General features: G+C 40.7%; 1 protein-coding gene across 3 annotated transcripts in view; it reads left to right on the top strand.

Moving 5' to 3' along the window:
• The window catches only part of LOC119464450 (uncharacterized), a 37,522-nt gene that overhangs the window by 775 nt on the left and 12,993 nt on the right, over window positions 1-23,754 (top strand). The window contains exons 2-6 of one of the 3 annotated variants that reach the window (XM_037725429.2): window positions 5,335-5,370; window positions 9,594-9,734; window positions 11,273-11,348; window positions 12,511-12,609; window positions 22,627-22,703. In XM_037725429.2, the coding sequence (XP_037581357.1) occupies window positions 5,335-5,370; window positions 9,594-9,734; window positions 11,273-11,348; window positions 12,511-12,609; window positions 22,627-22,703 (429 nt within the window). The remainder of the gene's footprint in view (window positions 1-5,334; window positions 5,371-9,593; window positions 9,735-11,272; window positions 11,349-12,510; window positions 12,610-22,626; window positions 22,704-23,754) is intronic. The other 2 variants (XM_037725431.2, XM_037725433.2) reach the window with 2 other exon arrangements.

The following is a 23,754-nucleotide window of genomic DNA, read 5'->3' as shown; positions in this document are numbered from 1 at the left end:
AGATGGCTATGTACATAAGTTTGGACAGGGCATTTCTGGTGCAACGATGGAATGCTTGTTTCCTCAGGCGGTCTAAGAGAACGCTGTACTGAATTTTCCTTTAGCGCGAACAGAACGAACAATTCGCTCACTACAGTACAGATGTCACGTTCTATCACTGTCCTGCATTACATGACGCATAGCGTAGACGTATTGAAAGGTTACAGAATAGTCTGGCCTCCGGATTCCGTTGTCGAAGCGCGGTTATACGCGTACGAGCGCATAGATATGGCGCATCTGTCATTGCATCGAAAGCGTTGTTTACTGGAAAGTATGACTCGAGTGGTGAATCTGTTAGAACTGTAGTAGGGGGGGGGGGGGGGGCACATCAAAGGATGCGTCTTTCTTCATATCTCTCCGCTCTGGGAAGTGGTTTCACTTTAATGCTTTCATTCTTTCTGACTTTAGACTGGAGAAGACGTATTTGTATGCCATCATGCGGTTTCCGAACCGTCCAATGTGATTGCGATGGAATTTTCTGTTTAAATGTGACAAAATTGAAATTACCACTCTCATTGAACTTATGTTGGTTCTGAATTTCAGCAACTGTTCTTTTTTTGAGGGGGAGGGGGGCATGATTTACACGCGCCATATTTTACATTGTTTTGTGTAATGCTGTATTAGAGGACCCTGGTCAGCTATGCAGAAAGATGCGGCCAAGTTAGTCTCCTCTGGCTATCAGCAGCTGCCTTTCAATAAATGCTACATGTATCAGAGCTTATTCAGGTCGTGTACTGAGTTCACCCCTAGTGTCACATCAAAGTTTGATGACAACAATAAAAAAAAGTATTGGAAGCGTCTGACACTATGTATGCTGTTATTTCATAGAAATGAGACAAGAAATATAAAATTGTGAGAATACCATAATTTTTTCAAATAATAAATGTGGTTTGGCCAGTACTGGACTCTTTCAAAACTCTTTGTCTTTCAATGATGGGGCAAATGATGAGCGCTAGTAGAGAAAGTGAAGGCTAAAGCGCATTGCTTGAATTCTGCAGCCATACAGCTGTGCCTCTGACAACAGTGTGATATCACAGATTTCGTAGCAATATTGGAAAAGCTTCCTTAAGTAACCAGAGAAGTGTTCACTAACATCTGAATCCAGTGTAATCAATTATAAGTGACAACCAATTAATTAGTGTTGAGCACAGACTGTCAAAATGTAATCACAGCAATGCAAAGGGTTATGGTACTTTTAAAGGGACACTAATGGCAAATACTAAGTCAATGTGGACTGTTTAAATACCATTCCAGAAACCTCACAACGCTTGTTTCGTACCAAGAAAAGACCTAGTCTACGATAAAATTGCATCTGAAGGGTCTTAATACCTTTATCGTAATTCAAGTCTCTTGCCACACAACCAGGAAGTGGTGACATTTCATACGCCATCACCGCACTTTGCTGCTGTCGGTGAGTAAAACAGGGCCCGGCAGACGGCGATACGTTTTTTTTTTTTGCACAAATTGCAAATGCGCGGCCATGAAGAAACCGAGCCTAGACAGAACGGTGGATTCACTGCTGCAGCTGCTTTTGGTCAAGTGGTGTGTACCGTTCGGGCATCTTGCGACATCACATGGAAGTGGGATTCTCTGCTGTTTGCAGTCTGTGCCAGTTTTGCGAGCCGGTAGAACCAGCGCAGTACTATGCGATAATGAAACTACTGAAATGCAAAAGTGCGGGCGGCGCAGAGTCGAGCGAAAACGAAACCTTTCAACCATCCACGTCAAGGGTAATGTCAATAATTTCGTTTTTCTAAGAATGAAATAGAACTGCACAAGTAGCATTTTCTTTCGTCTTATAACGCAATAAAATGATGTTTTTATAATGAGTCGGGGAGTACTAGTGACGGAATTTAAATGAGGAAGGCCTTCGTCATCGGGCAAGTACTTAAATGTCCCGGTAATCATGTCCGGCATTTGCCTAAATTTCTCAATTACTAAGGCTCTGTTCATGATAATATTGACACCTTGGAGATCCTTAAGCACTACTCTATCAGTTTAGCTTGACTTGACATTTGCCTTTAGTGTCCCTTTGAGGTGATGTCCTCAGTTTTTCTTTTTTGCGTCCTCTATTCTTACTGAACCCCATGTCATGGTGAGACTACTTGGAATGCAAAAAGTGTTATCTGACAATCTAGCTCAACCTGATCATTTTTTCTGTGTCTCTATAATGATATAACAGAGCAAGGAGCACTTGGAAAGAATAACTGCTGGTTAGCACATATGGGAGTGGCTCGCCTGCTGTAGAGAGAAACACATGAATTAAAGTCAAGGTATGGTGTTTAAAGTCCCAGAACTGCACACTGGGTTATAACTTACGCGGGACGCTGGTGCTGGGCACCAGATTAATTTTTTGAACCAGCTGTATTTCTTTAACATGCATTCGAAGTATGGTACATGAGCGCTTTTCTATTTTGCACCCACATAATGTTGCTGCTGCAGTTGGAATTCAAACACGCAACTTCTGGCTCAGTTTAAGAATGCCATAGCCACTGATATTCAGCAGTTGGCATAAAGACAAAAAAAAAAAAACTTGCAGAAGGACATGGTCGGCTAAGACACTGATTTTGGTGAAGCATTATTATTATTATTTTATTTGAAAACATATATACATTTGACAGGAAAGGGAAAGCGAGGAGCAGGCTGCCACCGGAAGGGGCACAACACATGTTTGTTTGTGTGGAAAAGAGACATTCACACAAACATGAATGATGAGGGCATGCGCAGGTATGTGTATGTCCTCATGATTAGAGGCCGGATCTTTAGGCATTAAAAAAGCGCGTTTTAGACGCCAAAAATAGGCAGGCAAAGCAATGTTTTAGGCCTCCAACGTCGTAAATATAGGCACGATAAATTTTTACATAAATGCAAATAATTTCAAACGAATACGTGCGCGACCTGTATCTACGACAGGAAAACAAGAAATGTTATGATGGCCGAAAAGCGCCAACAGTTGAACATAGCCGTGCAATTGTCCCATAAAACTGCTGGACAAATGACGATCATTTGCCGTAATTCAAAAAGCATGCTGCTCATATGCATGTTCAATGGCCACTGTACTCGAGCGTTGCATAAAATGAAACAAGCATGAAAAATAATACTTGAAAGCTGGGAATACTGATTAAAAAAAAGCGCTACTTTATGTCTGCCTGACGCAACTAAATTAAGCCACAACAAAAACAGACAAATAATAAATGCAAGAGAGACGGCAATTTATTAAGGAATTAGCATGTTATTACATGAGGACTGTTTGGTACAACTCTGGCAATTTTCTCATATACAATGACATTATCGGAATTATATAGGGCAAAACGCCCCAACACTGCCAAATACACTTCCGCCCATTTGAAGTGCACGTGCTTGAAGAAATCTGTTTGGAGAGCACGCGGAACGTAGTCTCAGAATCACTGTGAATATTGTGGAAACAATAGCAAACTACCACCATCTCCAGATTTTTGGATTCAAAATTGTTCCTCTTGTCACTGAGAATGATCTTGTACGCTGAGAAGGAATGCCCGACGGCAGTGAACACCTTAAAAAGTAAATTACAAACAAAACAAAAGCCGCGTGCATATAACATTTTTCTTTTTCTTGTGCTCTTTACTCTCCTTTCCCCTGACGGCTCTCCACGGTTTCGCATTCGCCAACCGCGGCGCGTCCCATTTCACGGCTGCTAGCGGCTGTTTTCCGAAAGTTGGTTGAACTAGATGGCTCGGTGGAAAGCCGTAGAGTTCCGAACAGTCAATGTTGCCCGGTAACATGAATAACGGTCTCTAACTGCATTCGAAAGCGAAACTTGAGGCTAAATAGTGTTCATATAGGCACCGATATTGAAAATAGGCATTTATAGGCATTTAGGCACAAACGCCAAAATAGGCATTTATAGGCACTATAAAACTACTATAAAAGCCCTTCTTAACCTCTAATTCATGCTTATATATCAAAGTGGGGCCACAGGAGCGCAAGGAACAAAAAAGGCATTTGTCTAAAATCTGGTCTCTACTCATGATTCATGTTTGTGCGAACATATTTTTTTTCAAGTGCACTGCTTCACCAAAATCATAGATAACCAACTAGCCTGTCAATACCTATTAGCTGAGACACAGTTGTAGCCGTGCCACACGAGCACAAAAAATGGCATTCAGTTAAAGCCTTAAGTTCCTGAATGACATTTTTTTCGGCGGAGCTGCCGCACATCCAAATCTGATGACATTTGACCTGATGATGTTGGTAACAGTGTCTTCTGAAGTGAGCAATTTTGGGGTAATAATAAAAAGATAAACATGCCATTTACAATTATAATCTGCCTTCAAGGCTAGTGAAATGTCAAAATAAGCATACTATGGTGCCACTAGCTTTAGTTTGTTGCTGTCTTTTACAACATAGCAACCGACCATAGTAACCTAGGCCTCTGCAAGTCAAATCCGAAACCCAAAATAAAAATGGCGCTTGGCCTGTCGATGCCTGTTCTAATGCTGACCTGATGAAGTTCACCAAGTACAACTCCTTGCAGGAGCGTTGTAGTTGAAAGCTATGTATAAATTATTTTTTACACGGTAGAGACTGTTTCAAGTACTTCATTTATACTGCAGTGAGCAAGCCATGGCATCGAGAGTATGCATTTCTCGGTCGAATGAGTTTGGCCGAACACCTTCGGTGACAAATGGCATTAAGGCGAATGCCATTTGATTTGCACGTGTGGCACCATGCGAATGACATTAAATCTTAAGGCATTAGGAAGTTAATGCCATTTTCCGTGCCCGTGTGGCACGGGTATTAGGATGGCACAGAATGTGTATTTACTTGGTTGTGTTGCAAGCTATGTGAATTGCTTGTGACAGTCACCACGGTAGTTCATGACAGTTAAAGGGACCATGACACGGTAATCCTGACTAATCTCAGTGTATCATTGTAACTGAGAGTAGAGGGCCCGATATTGTTATTCATGCACAAAATCGCTGAATCAAAGTGATTCAGTGATTTGATTAAAGATGCAGTCCCAACTAGCAGGCTGTTACAGACACCACAACGGGACACTGCAGTTTATTATGATGATCCTGATTTTCTTAAAATGCCTTCACGAGCTTTACCTTCTGCCCCCATTGATATGTAGGTTGCCTCCGGGAACCAAACCCATGACCTCAGGCTTGCCAGCAGAATCCCATAGCCACTCGGCTACTGCGGCAGTTGTTTCTTTTCAGGTGTTCCTTGCTCCGTGGCCACTGTGAAGTGGTTTATGCTGCTGCCATTTGATGAAACACAGTCATATCTTTAAATGTCCCCCTTCCCTTTCAGCGACACTTACACAGTAAATGGCCACAAGCTGATGAGGTAAACCGGAAACCGGAATGTTCACTTATTGCCTGCTTTCTTGGAAGTCACGTGGGGAAAAGCATGCTGCATTGAGCCTCCCTCACTTTTTGCCATCCCTAATTTTTTCTTTTGTTGCTTGTTTTGCTTTATCTAACATCCTCCGGCATTCTCTCTTTTTTTGTTAAACAATCCATGTTTTTTGTCATAACTTTCTGCTTTTTTGTCAGTCGACCCACATTATTGCTTTAAAAGTTAGCACACCTTTATGCACTGCAAACGTGCAACTTGCATTTGTTTTAATTTGTGTCTTTTCCTCTTTATCCTTGTTTTGCACACCCAAGCATTACCAACCTTATTTATTGCAGCTCATTTCTTAGGAGTCAGGATATCACATCATTATTTTGCGAGGTCCTCCTGCTTTTTTGTTCCCGAGACCCGTAACAGTTCCCTGCCACCCAGCTTTGCAGTGTCACTTTTCTTTTTCATTAGAGGCACCTGAGAACGCAATGCAGCTGTATCGTGACAATGAGCAGACAATTGTGATCATTGCAGTTTCTTGCAGGCTTGGATTTTATTCTGCAGCTTGGGATTAGTACCCGGATTAATGGGAGATAAACTGCCTGCTGCATCTTGGTTGCTCGGTGTGATGCAGTCCTGTTTCATTGTTATTACCAACTTCTTAAATCTCATGGCCTTGAGCAACTTAGCCAAAGTTGCATACATTATCGCTAGGATAAGTTCCAAAGGAAGGACTCATTAATGCATTTTCTCAACACGCATCATTAGCTACAAAGAGAAGCAGAGTAATATCATTGAAACCTGATTTAGTCGGGCTTTGGTAAAGAACTTTAGCTTCTGTGCTTCTCTATTGATTAGCTATTAGAAAAGAAATTATCTCCTATCAGCGCCAATAACATGTGAATGTATGCTTTAGCAGTTCAAATTATATTCATAATGAGCGTTAGGTGGTATTCCTTCTGACACCAATGGTTTGTAAACCTTCACGGCCACTGTATCTAATAGAGTGTGAAGCTTAGTTCACTCATATTTTGAGCACCTAGCTTCATTTGGCAATGATGTGTGAGTGCACACCCTGAAATCGTAAAGCTAGGCCTATACGGGGTGAAAATCAGCACACTTTGGCACTGTTTAATAAGCTGAGCTGTTCAATGCTCAGAATATTCCATGGAGATAAATACACCTTTTAGTAAACCTTGTGTTTTCTTTGGGCACACCTTAAGTCCGGACTACATGTAGTGAAGTTTCGCGACAAACTTGTGCATCATAAATAGACGCAGCGGTACGATGCCGATTGTTCGCTGGCTTGGGCTATATGGAGCGAAGAAGAGGCGGCCAGAGAAGAAGAGTATGCATCTGCCAGAGTTTCCAGATTTCATGAATGTGTTCTTGTAAAACAAGGAGATGATGAAAAGGGTTTTCATTGTAATAATTGATGGTAACTGTCTAGCAATTAGAAAAAAAAGGTGTTATACATGCGTTTACAAGCACTTTATACTCTTTCTGCACTTTGCAAGAAGTCATTGTGAAATGGACCCTTGCACCACCTGGCGAGCACACTTCATGCATTCACTGCTTCCGGCGATGAAGTTAGCCTGGTGAATTTTTTCTAGTTGAGCCAGGTGTGCGGAGAGTGTCAAATTTTTAAACTCTGGGTGTCGGGCGCTTACAGGCCAGGCGAAGTTGGTCGCCTTCAGGCCGTCTTTTTTTTTTGCTCCATGTAGTTTGCCAATAAGGCAGCATTACACAAAGTACATTTTCATTCTTTTTTTACGTCTTTCTGATGGGCTTTTATTAGCTGCATCAAAATGTCTCCAAGTGAGTGGCCTAAAGGGAATTTCATTGATTTTTCTGGAGCATGTCTGTTGTTCCTCAGCAAAGAACTTGTGTTTTGCTTTATTCAAAGCTGGTTGATATTTTCCACCACCCCTTTCAGATCAGCTCACTCTGTAGCGCATCACTCTCTCCTGGGACACCATTGGGTCACAGATTCAGCTGGGGAGTTCGAACTTTATTCATAACAAGTAGCACTCTGCATGATGCTGGAGGCCCAACGGGAAAAGCTGCCATAAATGACAGCTTGACAGAGCTGCAAAACCTCCTTTACTGGCAGAAAGGCAGCACACAAAAAAGCAGGAATATAGATAAATTAAAATCGGAATGTATGTAATAAAAAACAAGTAACAATCAAAATTGTGCGCATGCCAACAGCAAATAGCATAATTTAACGTAGAAATGTAATGTAAGTTCGAGAGTGCATCGCATTGTTATTACTCCTCCTGCAGTTGAAAACTCCCGCTAATATATTGTGCTGAATGCAATCTTTTTTTTTCTGCTTATTTGGAGTTGTGTGAGTGTGATCTGAGAGCTTGCTTAAGGGTTCAGGTAGCTGCCCCAGAACAATGAGTGGAATTCACCTTTTGATTCAAATGCAACAAGGGGCCAAAGACAGGAAGGAATCAGCTCAACATACAGCCTCTTCGTTCTTGTCTTCTGTGGTTTGTCTTTTGTCTATGCATTGCATGATAGGCTATGCTTATCTTAAGAATGTTTCCACTGTGAACACTGTCAATTTTGTGTTGAGTTTCTGTTGTGGATGTCATTGTGACCACTGTTGAATTTTTGTTGAGATCTTGGTGGGTAGGCGGAATGAGCTGCAAAACATTTAATGGTGCTAATATTAATCGGGCCATAAGATAACTTTTGAACAATTTAAGTCTATCAGAAAACTATTTGATTAAACATGTGCACATATCGCAGCAAAGAACACTTTATTTTTGCGTTGTGCACCTGTGGCATGATAGTAAAAGTGTGAGAGGTTAGCACTCTTGCTCTCTCCTGTTTACTCTTGTTGTGGCTTTTTCCAACTAGCTTAACAAACTTCAAGTGGCTGCGCATTTACATATAGTTAGATGGTCAAGTTTTGGTTATAAATAGGATATCAGGCATTTCTTTACAGTCAGGTAGGAGTAACATTTTTGTTACTAAGCATGCATTTACAGCTTTCAAAGAACAACTGTTTTGTAGTGCTTCCAACTTTTAAACCATCCAATGCAGAACGATTGCTAAAAACATTTACATTAAGTTTTATAGTGGTGTTTAATTATGATGCTTCTCGCCATCACCTCTAAACGGATGGCCACTGCAAGTGCCTCCTGGAGGTCTGTTTTTGCCAATATTACTGTTTCAAAAACCGTAGTAAGTACTTAGAGCCACAGGATCACTAAGAGTGTTCTTAAGTGCATTGAAAAGAAAAAATTGGTAGATGTCAGCTCAAACAAGTGTGGAGAATGACCAACTTCTTGAAACTCCTGTTTTGGTCATAAACTACTGAGCACCACCTGCAAAAAGAATAATCGCTTATTTGTATCAGTGGAAAGCACAGATGCAGCTTCTTTTCTTAGTGCACAATTTTGTGACTTTCCACGTGCATACACCTTACATTATAGGGTTCAAATCATGACAGTAAAATTGAAATCTGAACTTTTGTAGTGCTAAATTAAGCCAGACTTCTTAAACCAACTAATGTGTATTTTTAAACCCAGTATTGGCACCAGAGTACATTCTTGCATATCAGAGTAGTGGATCTTCCTTATCATAAGTAAGCAAAGCTTTGAGTTCTTTTTTGCCACTAGTGGAGTACAGTTTTGTAAGAAATGCGCAGTAGACTTAGGTTCAAGATTGCTGGACAAACAGTTACAATAAAAAGTCGGAAAAACTAACCAGCTTTATCAACTTCATAAAAAAAGCTTTGCAGCAAAAAAAAAACAGAGATGAACTTGCTGGTGAAGAGAATCGTGCTCTTCTCTGAACTCATGTTTTTTTTATAGAATGTTGTATTTCCAGCTTGTAACAGGAAATAGCTGTGTTAGACTTATTTTTTTTCTGACTCGGTCAAAAGAAAAGTTCTGTACTCTTGTTCTGGGCAACTGCTTAAAGAAACATCTCCCATCACAGACTATCCTTGCCAGACTGCCCAGAATTCTGTCACATTTCATTGGCAGTACCGATGACCAAAAACCACAATAAACAGAACATTCACAGGACAACACTGGGCTTACAACTCACTGTCTTGTAACCCTTCTTGTCATTGTGGTCCATTTTTTGTTGAATGGTACTACCATTATAGTATTGCGTACAAATGTTTCGCACTTGGCAGCACTGTTTCATTACCTTTTGTTTCTTTCAATCACTCCCTTGTCACCAACACACACCTCTCTCAGCATCGTGCACGTGTGGAAGATAGTGGCACCAGCATCAATGCTGAGTGGCGTGATGGCCCTCATCACTCTCGTCATGGCCTGGAAGGTCACCAACGGCATGAACATCTTTTTCGACGACCTCAACATGGGGGCCCAGAGAAAGTGAGGAACCACTGGCTTGTCTAACAGCTTGCATCTTCGTTTATCTGCTCTGCTTTCGTAACTGTAAAGACATACCACTTTGTGCAGAATTTTGCTGCAACTTCAGCGTTGCAGCAAAAATAGCGTAAGCAGTTCTTGGTAATTTATTCGCATAGTCAAAGTATAGACAGAATAATTTATAGAGTGGACACTTGCAAGGGCTGAGAGTTCAACTCAGTGTCATAATAATTTGGCATAAGCTGATGCAATAAGTGTAATCAGTCAGTCAATGTGCGCTGAACTGTTTATAATCCCTGTACTATATTTTGAATATAAGACAACCTTTTTTTCCCAGAATTCCTAGCCTTGTCATCACCCGCGCCTTATTTGCGAGCTACTTCAGCGTACTATTTCAATATGGCGGCTGCAGTGCCACATTTCCGGCAATCGAGATTTTAGATGGCAGCTCAAATTTTAGCAACAAATAAGCCTTGGCAGGCAAGGCAGCACCATATTTTTGCACATATAACCTGCACTGATAATTTGAAAAACTTAGCAGTAAAAGCTGGGTGTGGGTTATATGCAAATTTCTCCTTGAGATGTGATTTCGTGGCAATGTAAATTTCACCTTATGGTGAAATTGCATGAGAAGCGTGAGAAGCACTGCGTGAGCTGCGTGAGCAGCGTGAGAAGTACTGCCATAAAGTCACACCATACGGTGACAATCGCTTTGCCGTGAACTCACACCTCAAGGAAAAATTGGTAAATAATGTACCGATTATTCTGCGTGCTTGCGATTAGTCAGTATTTCAGGCTATCCCCCCCAAGTCTGAATAATCTGTCAGCTGCTCTATATTGCTTTATATTATAGTGTGCATACTTTTCTTTATATTGCTTTGTAATAATGTGCATACTAAAGTTCTTTTTCCGGTTCCTAATCTGCATTCTGGCGTTATAATCATGACTGCCTTATAATCGCATAAATACGGTATACTGCCAGTACTAACCTGTCTCTTCAGAACCCAAAGGATAATGGGATTGTCAGGTAGCTAAATCTTGTGAAACATGCACTGTAATGAATGATGATAAATGAAACATTAAGAGATGAAAAACAGCATTATGAATTATGAAAAAAATGTGTAGATAATCTCGCATTCTTAGTTAAGATTAGGATTAAAACGGCGATTTGTTGAGGTTATGTGGTATTTAGAACTGGTAGTCTATCAATGCAGCAAATGTAACTGAATGGGTACCAAGAAAAGGGAAGTGCTGTAGAAAGTAGCAAAGAATTAAATGGACTATGCAATTGGAATATTTCAATGTATGGGGTGCGTATGGTTTATTCAGGACACACTTAATGAGAGACATCTTGGAGAGTTCTTTGCTTTGAGGTAGACCTTATTATGGCCGTTAATGCTGATCATGCATTTGTCTTCTTTTTCTGGCTCTGTGTTAAATTCAACAGCTGTCAGCCTAGGAAAATATAGAACAGCTGGACCTTTTTTTTTATTTTTTGTCCGTGTTTTGGTTACTAGAGTGAGGTTTCTCTTCCTTTTCAGTTGCAGCACCAGCAATTTGATAAGCTGGAAAGACAACACAGTGGCTCTGCTCCTTGGCGACCGTGTACCCACAAAGGTCAGTGAAGTTAGGCTTGAAGCTTGCCTTAGCTGATGCCTATATTGCCTATCTTGCACACTAAGCCTTTTAACTCTTATACAGCCCCTTCTGAGATAACTCAGGTGCCCACCCTCGCACAACCCTGGCCTGTCCCGGCTATGGGGTATGTGGCAGTGCCACGAAGGCGTCCAAATTATCAAGCATGCCTGAAAAAGCGGTCGTTGACTGTATCGTATTTTCTGAACTTCAGTGCACAGACTATACAAGTTTCAAGGCTAAAATTTTGCTATGTGCAAATTATATATGTGTGCAGGCTGTACATGATTCTATTTATTAACTTTGGAGGCACAAGAAAACAAAGATAGACTGCACCTGAAAATTTCGCCCCCACTAAATCGCATAACAAAATCAGCTCTGCAAAGATTGTCACTGTGCAAGAGTAATATTTCAAGCTCATACTGGCAGCTCAGGATGTGCAAGTGAATGCTGCTATACAGCTGCTTTTCAAGGCTTTGACTGAGGAGTGCACACGCAAAACCAGAACCTAGTTGCAAAATGTGCTACGCATTTATACGTAATTTTATAGTTCTTAATGTGCAAAACACAAAAAAAACAGATATGATTGCACTGTATAGTGGCATCGAATAATGTATACACGGTATGCTAGTTGCAGACAAGCTAGAAAACCTATTTGCAATGGAAGTTTGCGGACTATAGTCTGAAAAATATGGTAGCATTCTGCAGAACACATTGTCCACAGTTTCAGTTTTTTTTCTTCTTTCCCAAGCACATATGCAACTAGTGAGTGGTATAGATTGGTGTATAAAGGATTAGTTCATTAATGCTACCACCTCATTCAAAGAAAATGAATGAGGCGGTAGCATTATGAAGGCTGGTAACTGACAGTTTGGTGAGTGCATTTAATTTGCCATTAGATTACAGAACTTCAAATGGCCCTTTGACTACTAATAAAAAATAATAAGCAGTGACTATATAGACAGCTCATTTTTTAATATGTGGCATGTTCACAGAAATAAAAGAAAAAGAAACGGTTGCCCATAATCTAAATTTCATGTTTTTTCTATTAGCTGCTGCTACCTGTGCCTTTAAATGTTATGTCAGATGCGATGTCAAGCTGAATATCAGTCACCATACCACCATTTTCTTTTTTTCATTGCAGTTGTCAGTGTGGCTTGTGTTTTTTTGTTGGACGTTTGCTACATTGGCGCTCATAATACGATGTGCCACGGCGGCTGACTTCAGCGAGAACAAGCGGGAGGTGAGTGCAAATAATTCAATACGTTGTCAGCACTGCGTGCACTCTTCCTCACTTCGTTATCTTCACTTCTGATTTCACTGATCACTATCTCATGTTCTCCTCTCACTTTTGTGGTGCCTATGGTAGCCGCCTTAGCCCTTTCGCAGCTCTGCACTTACATTTGTATGTGCCAAGGTAGAGGAGCACTGAAGGGACACACTAAATCAGATTAGACAGTAAAGCAGTCTTTAGAAAACTATTTTTGCTAATTTCACGGTAACCTTTTGACTATTGAAAGAGAGAGCGAAGGCCAAAACTTAATTTGTTCAATTCGTGCCGGAACCCCGGGACTGGTAGGTCAGTACGATGTCAAGGATTTCTAATTATTTTTTCTCATTTAAGCCACTGTGGCTTAGTAATAGTTCTTAAAAACTGCTATGGTCTTCAGCTTTCTTCTGATACATTGTAGTCCGTAGTGCCTCGGGTTTTGTCTCTTTCACCATGTTTCATTCCGACCAGATGGGCTTCCATCAAACCTTAGTTATCACTCCATTTTTATTGAAAAAATATATGAATAGGCCTTAGTCACCGTCAAAATTTGTTATGTCAAAGCAAGCTGCTGCGGGAACTTCAAGTTGGCGTTGCCACTCGTCTTTTGTTGCGTCGTTTCAAGGCTTACCAAGCGTGCTGTCACGATAACAGTGGTATCATTATTATATTATAAATGAAATTTACTAATACAGCTCAAGTACTTTTTCTATTTAGCGTCGCTTTAATGTAAGGACACTTCTTGTCTGGCCTTTATTTATAACATCAGGTAGTATGCGCAAATGAAACCACGACGACGCGCCAGAAGGTAGACGTCTCGGTAGCTATTGGCAGTGCAAGTGTATAGCCTTGTATTTAAAGTGTTTTGTTTTATTTTTCGCAATAAACATTCGTATCAAGGCGATCTATTAAATAGCTGAAGGATTATAAGTACACTGCACTTTAAGTAGTCAATTTTGCCCCCGCACCTGAAATGTTTTTTTGAGTTTCTTTCGTGGAGGTTTGCAAGCACGATAACACATGCCAAGAAAATGTTTTTCCAGCCAGTTCTGGTGCTGTCTTGTTTTTAATGATGTTGAAGCTGCGAAAGGTATAACGAAACTAAATTTCTAGCATATCAAAATAATTTGTGTTTGAAAGGGTCAAGAAGGGATATCTTATTGGGCTCTGGTACTGACCAGAACCATGACAATCTCCAGAAATTTACTTTAAGTAACTTTAAGGGTGACTGCACATTGGTCTGTGACGGCCTTCAGGGTGGACACTATTATTGTGAAATACTAATTTGCAAGAAATCCACAGTTTGAATTTCAAACCACAACACTGCACTTTCGCACTTGACTATCACCATTGCATACATAATTTTTGCATCTTACACTCTTACTACATTTTTTTGAGCAGCTCCTTCTTGCAATCTGAAACAACTCTTCTCAGTAGTTCACAATGACTTTCAACATTATTCATAAATATTGATGTTTTTTTTCATAACTAAGTCAGCTACATGAAGAAGTAAGCATGACAGGTGCCCCTCGGTGTTTGAACCAGTCTCGCTGTGTCAGGCCTAAGCATGATACCTCAGACCTATGGCAGATGTTCCATTAAATCACACATAACAGCTGCATTCTCAGAGTTTGTGCTTTGCTCATATGGATAAAAACGATGCATATAGGTAGATATACCACCTGTTTCTTTTTGTTTATTTTTTTAGTTTAAACAGATTTTTTTAAATCGTCTGTGACAATGCCAATCCGCCTTTCCAGGTGTATCATTAGAAGAGGTGAACATTACTTGCACAAGAAATTGTAATATCCAGTGAAATAATTAAAAACATTCACAAATTAACTTCCTAACTGGGCACTTTAGGGCACATGTTACAATTGCAAAATTGAAAGCAAGCAGTAGTAAAGTCATGTTTGGGGGGAGGGGGGCTTAACAGAAATACTAAAACCATCGCCGCATTTGAGAAATTTCACTTTAATGTAGGCTACGAAATACATGAGCGTTCAAGCTAACAATTTCTCAGATGCATGTGTTGCGCAGTTTTGGATAGCGTTAACTGTAACACCCATGCATACTTTAGCAGATTTTGGAGATGGATATCTTGAAAGTGGGGCTAGCCTAAAGATTTCTGCTAATCAGTCATGAGTTTACTACTGCTTGGCTTCAATTTTGCAATTGTAACATGTATCTACAGTAAATAATTTTAAAAGGTAATTAGTGAAATATTGAAAGAAGCCACTTAAACATTGCGATTTGTCACGTAAGTAATGCCACGTTCTACAGGTAATCCAGTTCAACAGGCTGCATTGAGCTACATTCTCCATGCGATTAAAAAAATTTTCTTGAACTGAGAAATTTATAGGTTCCTTCTTATGTATCCCATAGAAGGCGGTGCTTCTGGCAGACATTTCTTTCTCGCCATAACACATCTACTCTGTTACCCTTTTCCACCAGTCTCTTGTCCTCCTCTCTTTCCTCCATCTAGCTTATTGATCTACCCTTGACTCCTTTCAAATTTCAATGCTTCCTGGACTTGTCTATTTGGGGCTGTAGTGTTTTATGCTGGGAGTGTGCGAATGTTCGAAACTTTCGAATAACTAATCAAATATTGAGAAATTCGATTTGGTGTTCGAATCGTATAGTCACTATTAGGAAATACGAATATTTTCTGATACTAGTCTGCATGTAGGAAGTCATCAAGTGGAGGCAGTTAAACATAAAATTGGAGCAGAAGCATGATAAACTTTATCTTGGCAACTGTAGTAAATGTAAAGCACAAGAAGTTACATAGTGGAGCATGCTATAGCTCACTTGGAAAGCCTGACCTTTCCGGCTAAACCACCATCATTTGCACTCACTGATAAGTCTTGAGTATGCAAAGAAACTGCTTATTGTTTCTAATGCTCCATTTGTACATTAAATAAATATCACTTCATGAGAGCTGCTCCTCGGCCTAGTTGGAACTGGCTGAAAGACATATTTGCTGCAAATAGGACACATACACACATTCACGACACGGGTGACACTTCCAACTGATTTATTTGGGTGCAGACTCTTGAAGAAATATAGACAAAAACACGTATGTGCAGTCTAATCATAATAATTGGGCCAACTTGCAGTTGAATAATGTTGTCTCCGTTAAAAAAAAAGTGATACATCGAATGTACCTTCACTAAGTAACAATGGACTAGTAACAATGGACTATTTAATGTCCATTGTTACTATGAGACAGCTTTCGCTCATGACAGTTTCATACCTACCAAACTTTCCCTAATTTTTTTTGTAAAGTTGACTCATTTGGGCTTGTTTTACGATTTTAGGAATGTTGCGTCAGGTTTTACCGAAAAATAAAATTTGTGGCGAAACACTTGCTTCGCAGTGGCGCACCGACGGGGGGGGATTCGGGGGTTGTAACCCCCCCCTGAGGCCGACTTAACCCCCCCCCTTTTGTTTAACCCCTTTTCTGACGCATTTCAGTGCTGCAACTAAGATGTAAAACGCGAAATCGTCTGCACACTCGCAAAAAGCGCATTTTTTTTACAATTTCCCGTGAAGAAATCGAAATTAGTGCTGTTTAGATGGTATTGGCAAACTGTCAGCCCCCCCCTGGCAGAGATCCTGGGTGCGCTACTGTTGCTTCGAGCAAGTTTATATGCAGACAAGTTCTGGAAGCAGGTGAAATTGGCAACACTGAACTTGCGGACATTTGCTGATCTAGAAACACTGTGTTGCTTGTCACTCTTTGCTGTGCCAAGTATGTTTTTGTGCTGCTTATATAAAGATAAACCATCTTTAATAAAATGCGTATCTGTACCCCGCAAAAGGCTTGAGCACAGGGCATTATTAAAAAAAAATTTTGTGCTATCCCCTCCACTGTTGTGCCTGCGGGATTTTATGAATTTTAAAGTTCGTTGGTTGGCAGGCCTGTATGTTGCTAATTAAGTTATATTAAATGTGCTTTCATGATGAAAGTGGCATGTCACCTTGTGATGGTAGTGGGGTTGATGCTGGCACTGACTTGTGGTAGCCGAAGCCGTCAACGCAATTTAAGTTTTCTGATGGTTATACTGTGCAGGCAATTTTCAGGTCCATTTTCTCAGAAAATGGTTCACATTAGAATTGGGTGAATACTGGAAAGTAAAAGTAAAGAAGCAGCAGGCGGGCCATATAGACTAAACCTGTGGCTCGGAACGTGCTGTGGATGGCACAGAAATGCTAGCTTTCCCTGTTGCTGCAACTGCCGTCCACCATATTATATGGGTATGCCTGATAATAAAGCGGTATGATCCTCTATAATAAACAGTTTTAAAAGATTGTCTCGTTTCTGTAAAGAACTGTCTTGATTGAGTTGGTGTTTCTCTGTCATCATCATCATCACATCATATTATTATTATTATTATCATTATTATTATTATTGTTATTATTATTATTATTATTAATATAGATAGACTGATTGATTGATCAATCGATAGGTCTTCTGCTAGATGGGAGAAAGCCTATCCCTGTTTCCAGCTACCTCTGTCTTGCGTCAGTCCAGAAACGCTTCTAGTGTGTTGACTGTCAGGAAAAGGCTGAAAAACCTGTCATTTTCATGGAATTTGCTAGTTCTGAAAAATTCAGAAAAAAGAAAGAAACGGGGAATCTAACTTGTCATCCTGGTTGCTTTGGATTGGGGAAATTGCACCCTTCAGTGGCTATGGTGAACCTAGTGGTACGCTTGAAGGAAGCGAAGTTTCAAGTGAACTTTGCTGGTTTCGTGAGCGTGACGAGCCTGGCCAGTTAATCATGAAAGACATGTTTCAAATGTTATAGTGCACCTCACCTGATTTACAGCTTACCGGCAGTAATTGAAAATAATGGGCTGGCACAATAACTCGGCAAGCTATAAACCACAATTTTTTTCTTGTGTCATAAGCTGTAAGAGAATTTTCATAAACATGCTCATGGAAAACCTGGAAAAATTAGGAAATTTGTGAATGCTGATCTAGGAGACGTGCTGCTTTCTAGTGTCTCTTTAAGAGGGTCCTCCGGCATTGCCTACCAAGGGGTGTTGACTCTTGCAGCTTTAATGCGCGCTAGTGTTTATAGACCAGTTGTCTTTGCCTAAGTATAGATGACATTAAGAGGAAAAAATTAACCTGGACAGGCCATGTAGTGCCCAGGACATATAACCGGTGGTCTATTAGCGTCACAGAATGAGTGCCAAGGGAAGGGAAGTGCAGTCGTGGATGCCAGAGGCTTAGTTTGTATGATGAAATGAGAAAATTTGCAGGCATAGGATGAAATCAACTGATGCAAAATGGGGGTAATTGGAGATTTCAGGGAGAAGCCTTCACCTTACTGTAGACCTAAACTAGGCTCATGATTATAATGATGGTAGTATGCCTTCCAAAAATAAGCAGTATACTACAAGGGTATAGTGATTAGGGCTGAGGGACAGTGAAGACACATGAGAACATGTTTCAGTGAGAAAAATCCCAGACAGTGTGGTACAAGGGCTGCTAGTATATGGTTTTCTTTTTTTGCAAACAGTAAGACAGTAGTTAAATTTTCTTGAAGAATATTATTGACACTTATTTAATGCTGTGTCTTTAATCTCTAAGGGAAGGTGAGTGTTAGTTTCTTTTAAGCATGTGGTTTTCATTTAATAACTTACTAAAAATGGTTTTTGAATTGACCATTTGGTTTGTTGAAGTAAGGCGCATGAATGGAATAAGGGTGGGCTATCTGTCTTTTGGCTGCCTGCTAGACCTAAAGGGGAGCTTACTTGCACAGAAATCTTTTCTTTTTTTTCTTTTTTTTCCAGCTTAAGCATAGATACTGACTCACTGATCATTGCATGTGGCCTAACTGCCTCAGAAATGCAATTACTAATTGGTGAAAAATTACAGTGACTATTTTGCACCAGGAGTAAAAGAACGCTAAAGAAAAGAAAATTAGGTTGAGCTAGATTGAGAGATCAAGGTTCTGCAATAACAAATTCGTCATTTATTGTAGTGACAACAGAGGTTTCGTAAGCGAGAAAAGGAAGAAAATCGGAGTGGCACTATCAATTTTGAGCTATGGTATTTCTCATGTGACATCAGCACTGACAGATTCACAGAGAGCACCAATGAGGTAGGTCACGTGGGGACTACGTCAACTCATCTGTTTTGGTGCAGGCATTTCAAATTGAGGAGCAGCAGCAGGATTTTGATGTCACATTTTTACACAACAAAGTCATGCAGGAAATGATAGTAGACACATAATCTATCAATCTAGCTATGAATATTATTTTCTTTTAGTCAAGATGAAGAACAGGGTTATAAACATGAAAGAGGACTGTAGAAGTGCGTAACTTGTACAGCCTTGTTTCTTCGGGTTCGTCTAACTGTTCTTGTGTCACTATGCTTGCACAAGAACCGCAAGAACTTCACCAACTAGCTCAGTTTCAAGCATTGCTAATTGCATTGTGTGTCGACGTGGCCAACTCAAAACGCGCTTCAATTGCAGCGTGAATTCGGGCTTGATGCAGGCCTCCTTAATTGTAGAAATCTAAGGTGGTGGTTGCACGCTATCACTAACCGACCACGCTCTGATCGGTCAGTAGTCACCAGCCGCAGTGAGACAGTGTCGCCATAAGCTGAGGGCGTTATACGCCCATCTCGCCAACTTCGTGCAGTGAAGCAGAGCTCGGTGTCAGCCAATCAATAACAAGAGGTGGCTACTTGTACCAGAGGAGAAAGGAGAAGGGCTAGCCCGTTACACACCAAAAATTTTTCTTTGAGGCTTCCATTGAGTTGGCTTCTCGTGAAGGATTGATCAGAGGGAGACAATGGAGGAGCGCTTTCTCTGGAACTGTGTTCTGGTTAGTTGACATGACCCATGGCTTTCCCTGGACTGCGTGTAGTTGGAGAGGTAGAGCACAGGCACTAGGTGGAATAGGGAAGAGAAGATTAAAGGAACACTGCGCGCTCCCAGAGAAGGGGTGACAAAGGACCAGGCTTCATACTTGTGTGTGAGAGAGATAGAGGGGATCTTTAATTAAACCTGGATTAGCTTGCCTGGTGGCACACCTAGCATGCTCTATAGATGGGAACGATGAGAAATATATTGCTGGCTCTCCCGTAATCGAGAGTAGATGTAAGCATGAAATGGCTACCGGCAAAGCAGATTGGTTGGAGATGATACTAGCCACAGTCTTAAAATGGGCGTAGTGCAGATTTGCAAGGGCACACCACACCGCAGCATGCCATACTGTGGACTGGTTCATATGGATGCTGCCCAGCTAGAAGAAAAGTGCCCGAGGGAGGCACCACACTGCTCGGTGCCCACTTGTTGAATGCAGAGAAATGTACATCGAAGGAAGGAAGAATGGACAAAGTAGTAGTGTCTCTACCCCCAAAGTTGTAGAGTCATGGAGTGTCTTGTTACTATTGCACCTGGCTGACCGATTCACACATTAGTGGTTTGTGACTCCACATGACTGCCACCTCTGATCTCTGTGGCAGATATAGAACAGGTCCCGCTTCTAGCCCAAGGGAGCAGTGCATTTGTGTGCATTTTGAGGTTGTTGCAATACAATAAGTTGTAGCTGATTGTTTATTCCGTGTTTAAAAGATAGAGGGCATATACAATAAATGGTGCATCGGCAACTATTTATTGCAATAAAATACAAAAACCATGAGGCACGAATCTCATGTTGGTAATTCTTTGGAAGACAATACTGTTCTTAAAATTAGCTTTCTTATTCGTGATAATAAATTGATAAAACATGCATTTCCTGTGCATTTTGATGTGCTCTATACACTTTTATTTCTACTGTTATTTATAAATATACGTATACATTCCTTGTTTGTAATGTAGATAGTAGGGTATTGAAACTTTCGCATTTCAAATTTGGGGGTGGCCCATGAGTCTATTTGTGAATGGTTTGAAATATGAGTTGTCATAATACGACAATCTGGAATTTGCTGTGTGTGCTAACAAAGCAAAAATGGAACTCCTAGATTAGCTTGGGTAAAAGTTATAGGACGATAATGTACCACGTTGCAAATTTTTTATTTGTTTTAAAAATATGCAATTGTAGATACAGAGTTCATTACCTTAGTGTAAAATACAGACTTTATATTTTTGACAAAGATTGAAGAGAATTGGAATACTATTGACGATAATAAACCTTGGAGATGTACAGGTCATCACAAATGTGGGGGAAATGTGGACGTGATTTACAAGGAAATCTTTGAAATAGATGTGTCATGTCCAAGCAAATTAAAAGTGTAATATTATTAAAAGTCATATTTCTAAATTTAAAAAATATTTCAATGGCAGGGTGACATTTAAAACTTGTATATAATTGTTAAAGAAGCAAAAGCAGCATAAGGTACATAATCTTGTTTTCGAAGAAAGAGAATATACTGTTGGGGAAAATATTGTACTTTGAAATTTTCACGGAGTCACAGTGCAGACTCCGAAAACAACCCCATGCATGCAATAAACACTATGCAACTACAGTCTTGTTTCCACATCGATGCACAACTTTTACATGCATCGTAGCATGCACCTGAGCAAATGGAATGCAAAATGGATTTCAGTTAACTTCGTATGATTCTGGCATGATCTGGCACACTTAGTTTTGAGCCTGCGCAATTGTTGGTGACTGAAAAGTGGGTGTTGATTGTGAATGCACTCCTGAGTTATTACTTTTAAGAAGGGGACTCCTTTATGCATTGCCATTAACTTTTCATTCTTGAAAACTGCATGGTTAAACTGCACAGCGCTTACATTTGTTTCACACCTTCCGCGACAGTTTTTTATTTTTTTTGCCTGCACGCTAGAAGTTCATTAACAAAGTAGGAAATAACCGAGTCGTACACATTGTTATGTGCTGTTGAATTTGGGTAATGTGAGGGATGACAGAAAACACATGAGTGCAGAGACGTAGCTGATTTTATTATGGCGATATGCCACAAAATATATTTTGCTACTAGCCCTTCCTACTTGGACTAAGTTTTAACGGAAAGAAATGTACAAAGTAAAATGGGAAATATCATGATAGTTCTTGGTTGTGCGACATCTGATGGAATAATTTTTGTTCTGATATTAATATGCATGGCTTGCTGATACATGTATCTTGAAGTTTGTACGCAATTCGTTGTAGATTTGTGATTAATTTATTTTCTTTCCTTAAAAACAGCTGTCATATGCTCGAAAGCTGGTTGGCTCCCTCATTGAGCCAGTGTGTGGCTAAATGCTAGTAGGACGCAGTTAATCACTGCTGCTCATTTTCGCTCAGCCTCTTGTTTACGCAGTGGCTGTAATGGCACTGTATGTTTTTCCAGTCTGACAGCAACTGACTTACTATGCCAACTTTGCATAGGGCAAACTCATCTACATGTCTCCTATCTCATCTGCCACTTTATCTTTTCTTGTGGAGCTTTCACACTTTTTTTTGCACCAAAGTGTAAAAATTTCACAGCTTGAGTTTAGCACATTTTGAGCATAAGTACAGTTGCACTCCATATTGACTGCCGTTTTTCAGTCCACAAGGCAGATTGTGTGCATTTCAGACTACTATGGTATTGAGGAAGTTTGCTTTTGTGAAATGCAACATTTTTTGGCCTACTCTGCTTGAAGCTCTTCTTTTGCAAGTGCAGTCATTCATTCATGCTCAACTTGACGCTTTTGTACGGACTCTGCTTTGTGTTCTTCTCGTGGTAGTGTGGCCCCTTGTTAACTGTCCACTTGACGCTTTTCCATCACTTCGGCTTGTGTCCTTCTCGTGTTAGCGCAGCCACTCGTTGAATCTCAGCTTGACGCTTTTCCGCAAACTCTGCTTCGCGCTTTTTGTGCCAGCACAGCCGCTCATCGACGCTCCGCCTCGTGCCTTTGTTCAAGTCGACGCTCTTGCTCTACGCCCTCCGTCGTGTCGTACCACAGTCTGTCACGATGCTTCTTGCTTGCCGCTTCGTCCTGTTCTCTCAAGTAGACACATCGTGTGCTCCGTGACAGGTGGCTCCTCTCGCGGCCCCCTCTGGTACTATGAAGCAAGACAGCACCGAAAAGAAGGTCTCGCAAAGTGTGCGAAGGTAGGCAAAGACTGCTTCGCATTAAAAAGGGGAATTTATTAATCATGGAGCTTTAGCTGCTTGGCTCCATCATGAGGGACTTCGTGCCAGAAGGGCACTTGTACGCTATACTCCGCCCCTGTCTGATGTTTAGGCCCTGAGGAAAGAGTTAAGTTAGACTGGAACGTCATGTTTAGTAAATCTCCCTTTAATGGTTGGAGACATTACCATGCGTTCTATAACTCTCATGATGTTCGCTCTTTTACTTTTAATGTGAAGATTTTCTTGTTCGCGAACTTTATTAGCTCGGCCTAAGAAAGAGGAGCTAGTAGTCTATATTATTTGTGAGGCTTGCTTTAATAAAAGCCAGTTGCATGTCTGCACTCATCTTTCTCTGTCACCTTTCAGATGTCTCGTCTTTAAATCTGCAGCTTCGAGACTGCAGCCTTACCAACGCTCCCTGCTGTCGATACTTGTCATGTTTCAGTTGTCCAAGATAGTGCAAATACGTCAGGGCTGTGCTAAGTCCTGATTTTGAGTCCTCATAACCTTCAGCCCTTTGGAATGATGTCAGGTGTCTAGATGTTTGAAGTGCGCAGTGCAGTAAATAACCCACACATTGTCGTGCATAAAGGAGAACTCTGTAATAGTAGTTCTGATATGGAGGAGCATGTGAGACTGCATTGATTTGTAGCACATACATCCTTCTTAAAGCAACATGGTATGATAGTACCGTATTTATTCGATTATAAGGACGGTCACGATTATAAGGCAAGGGTGCCTGCTGGAGGACCCAAGAAAAAAAACTTAAGTATGCACACTAATATAAGGCGATATAGAGTAGCCAACGGATTATTTAGACTTAGCAGGGATTGCCCGAATTACTGTACTAACACAGCCAAAACGCAAAATGGTGACCACGAAATATGAGGGAAGGGAGCCCTAACACATGGAGTGCAAGTTGAATGTGAATTTTTGCCTTTAGGTGTTGCTTCACGGCAGCGCAAATATCGCCTTATAGTGTGACTTCACGGCATTGTAGCGTGCGCTGCCGTGAAGCCACACTCTAAGG

The sequence above is a fragment of the Dermacentor silvarum genome, chromosome 9, assembly GCF_013339745.2.
Source record: "Dermacentor silvarum isolate Dsil-2018 chromosome 9, BIME_Dsil_1.4, whole genome shotgun sequence".
NCBI classification, from domain to species: Eukaryota; Metazoa; Arthropoda; class Arachnida; order Ixodida; family Ixodidae; genus Dermacentor; species Dermacentor silvarum.
Note: the sequence above shows the minus strand (reverse complement) of the source record. Positions and strands in the feature narration are given on the sequence as shown.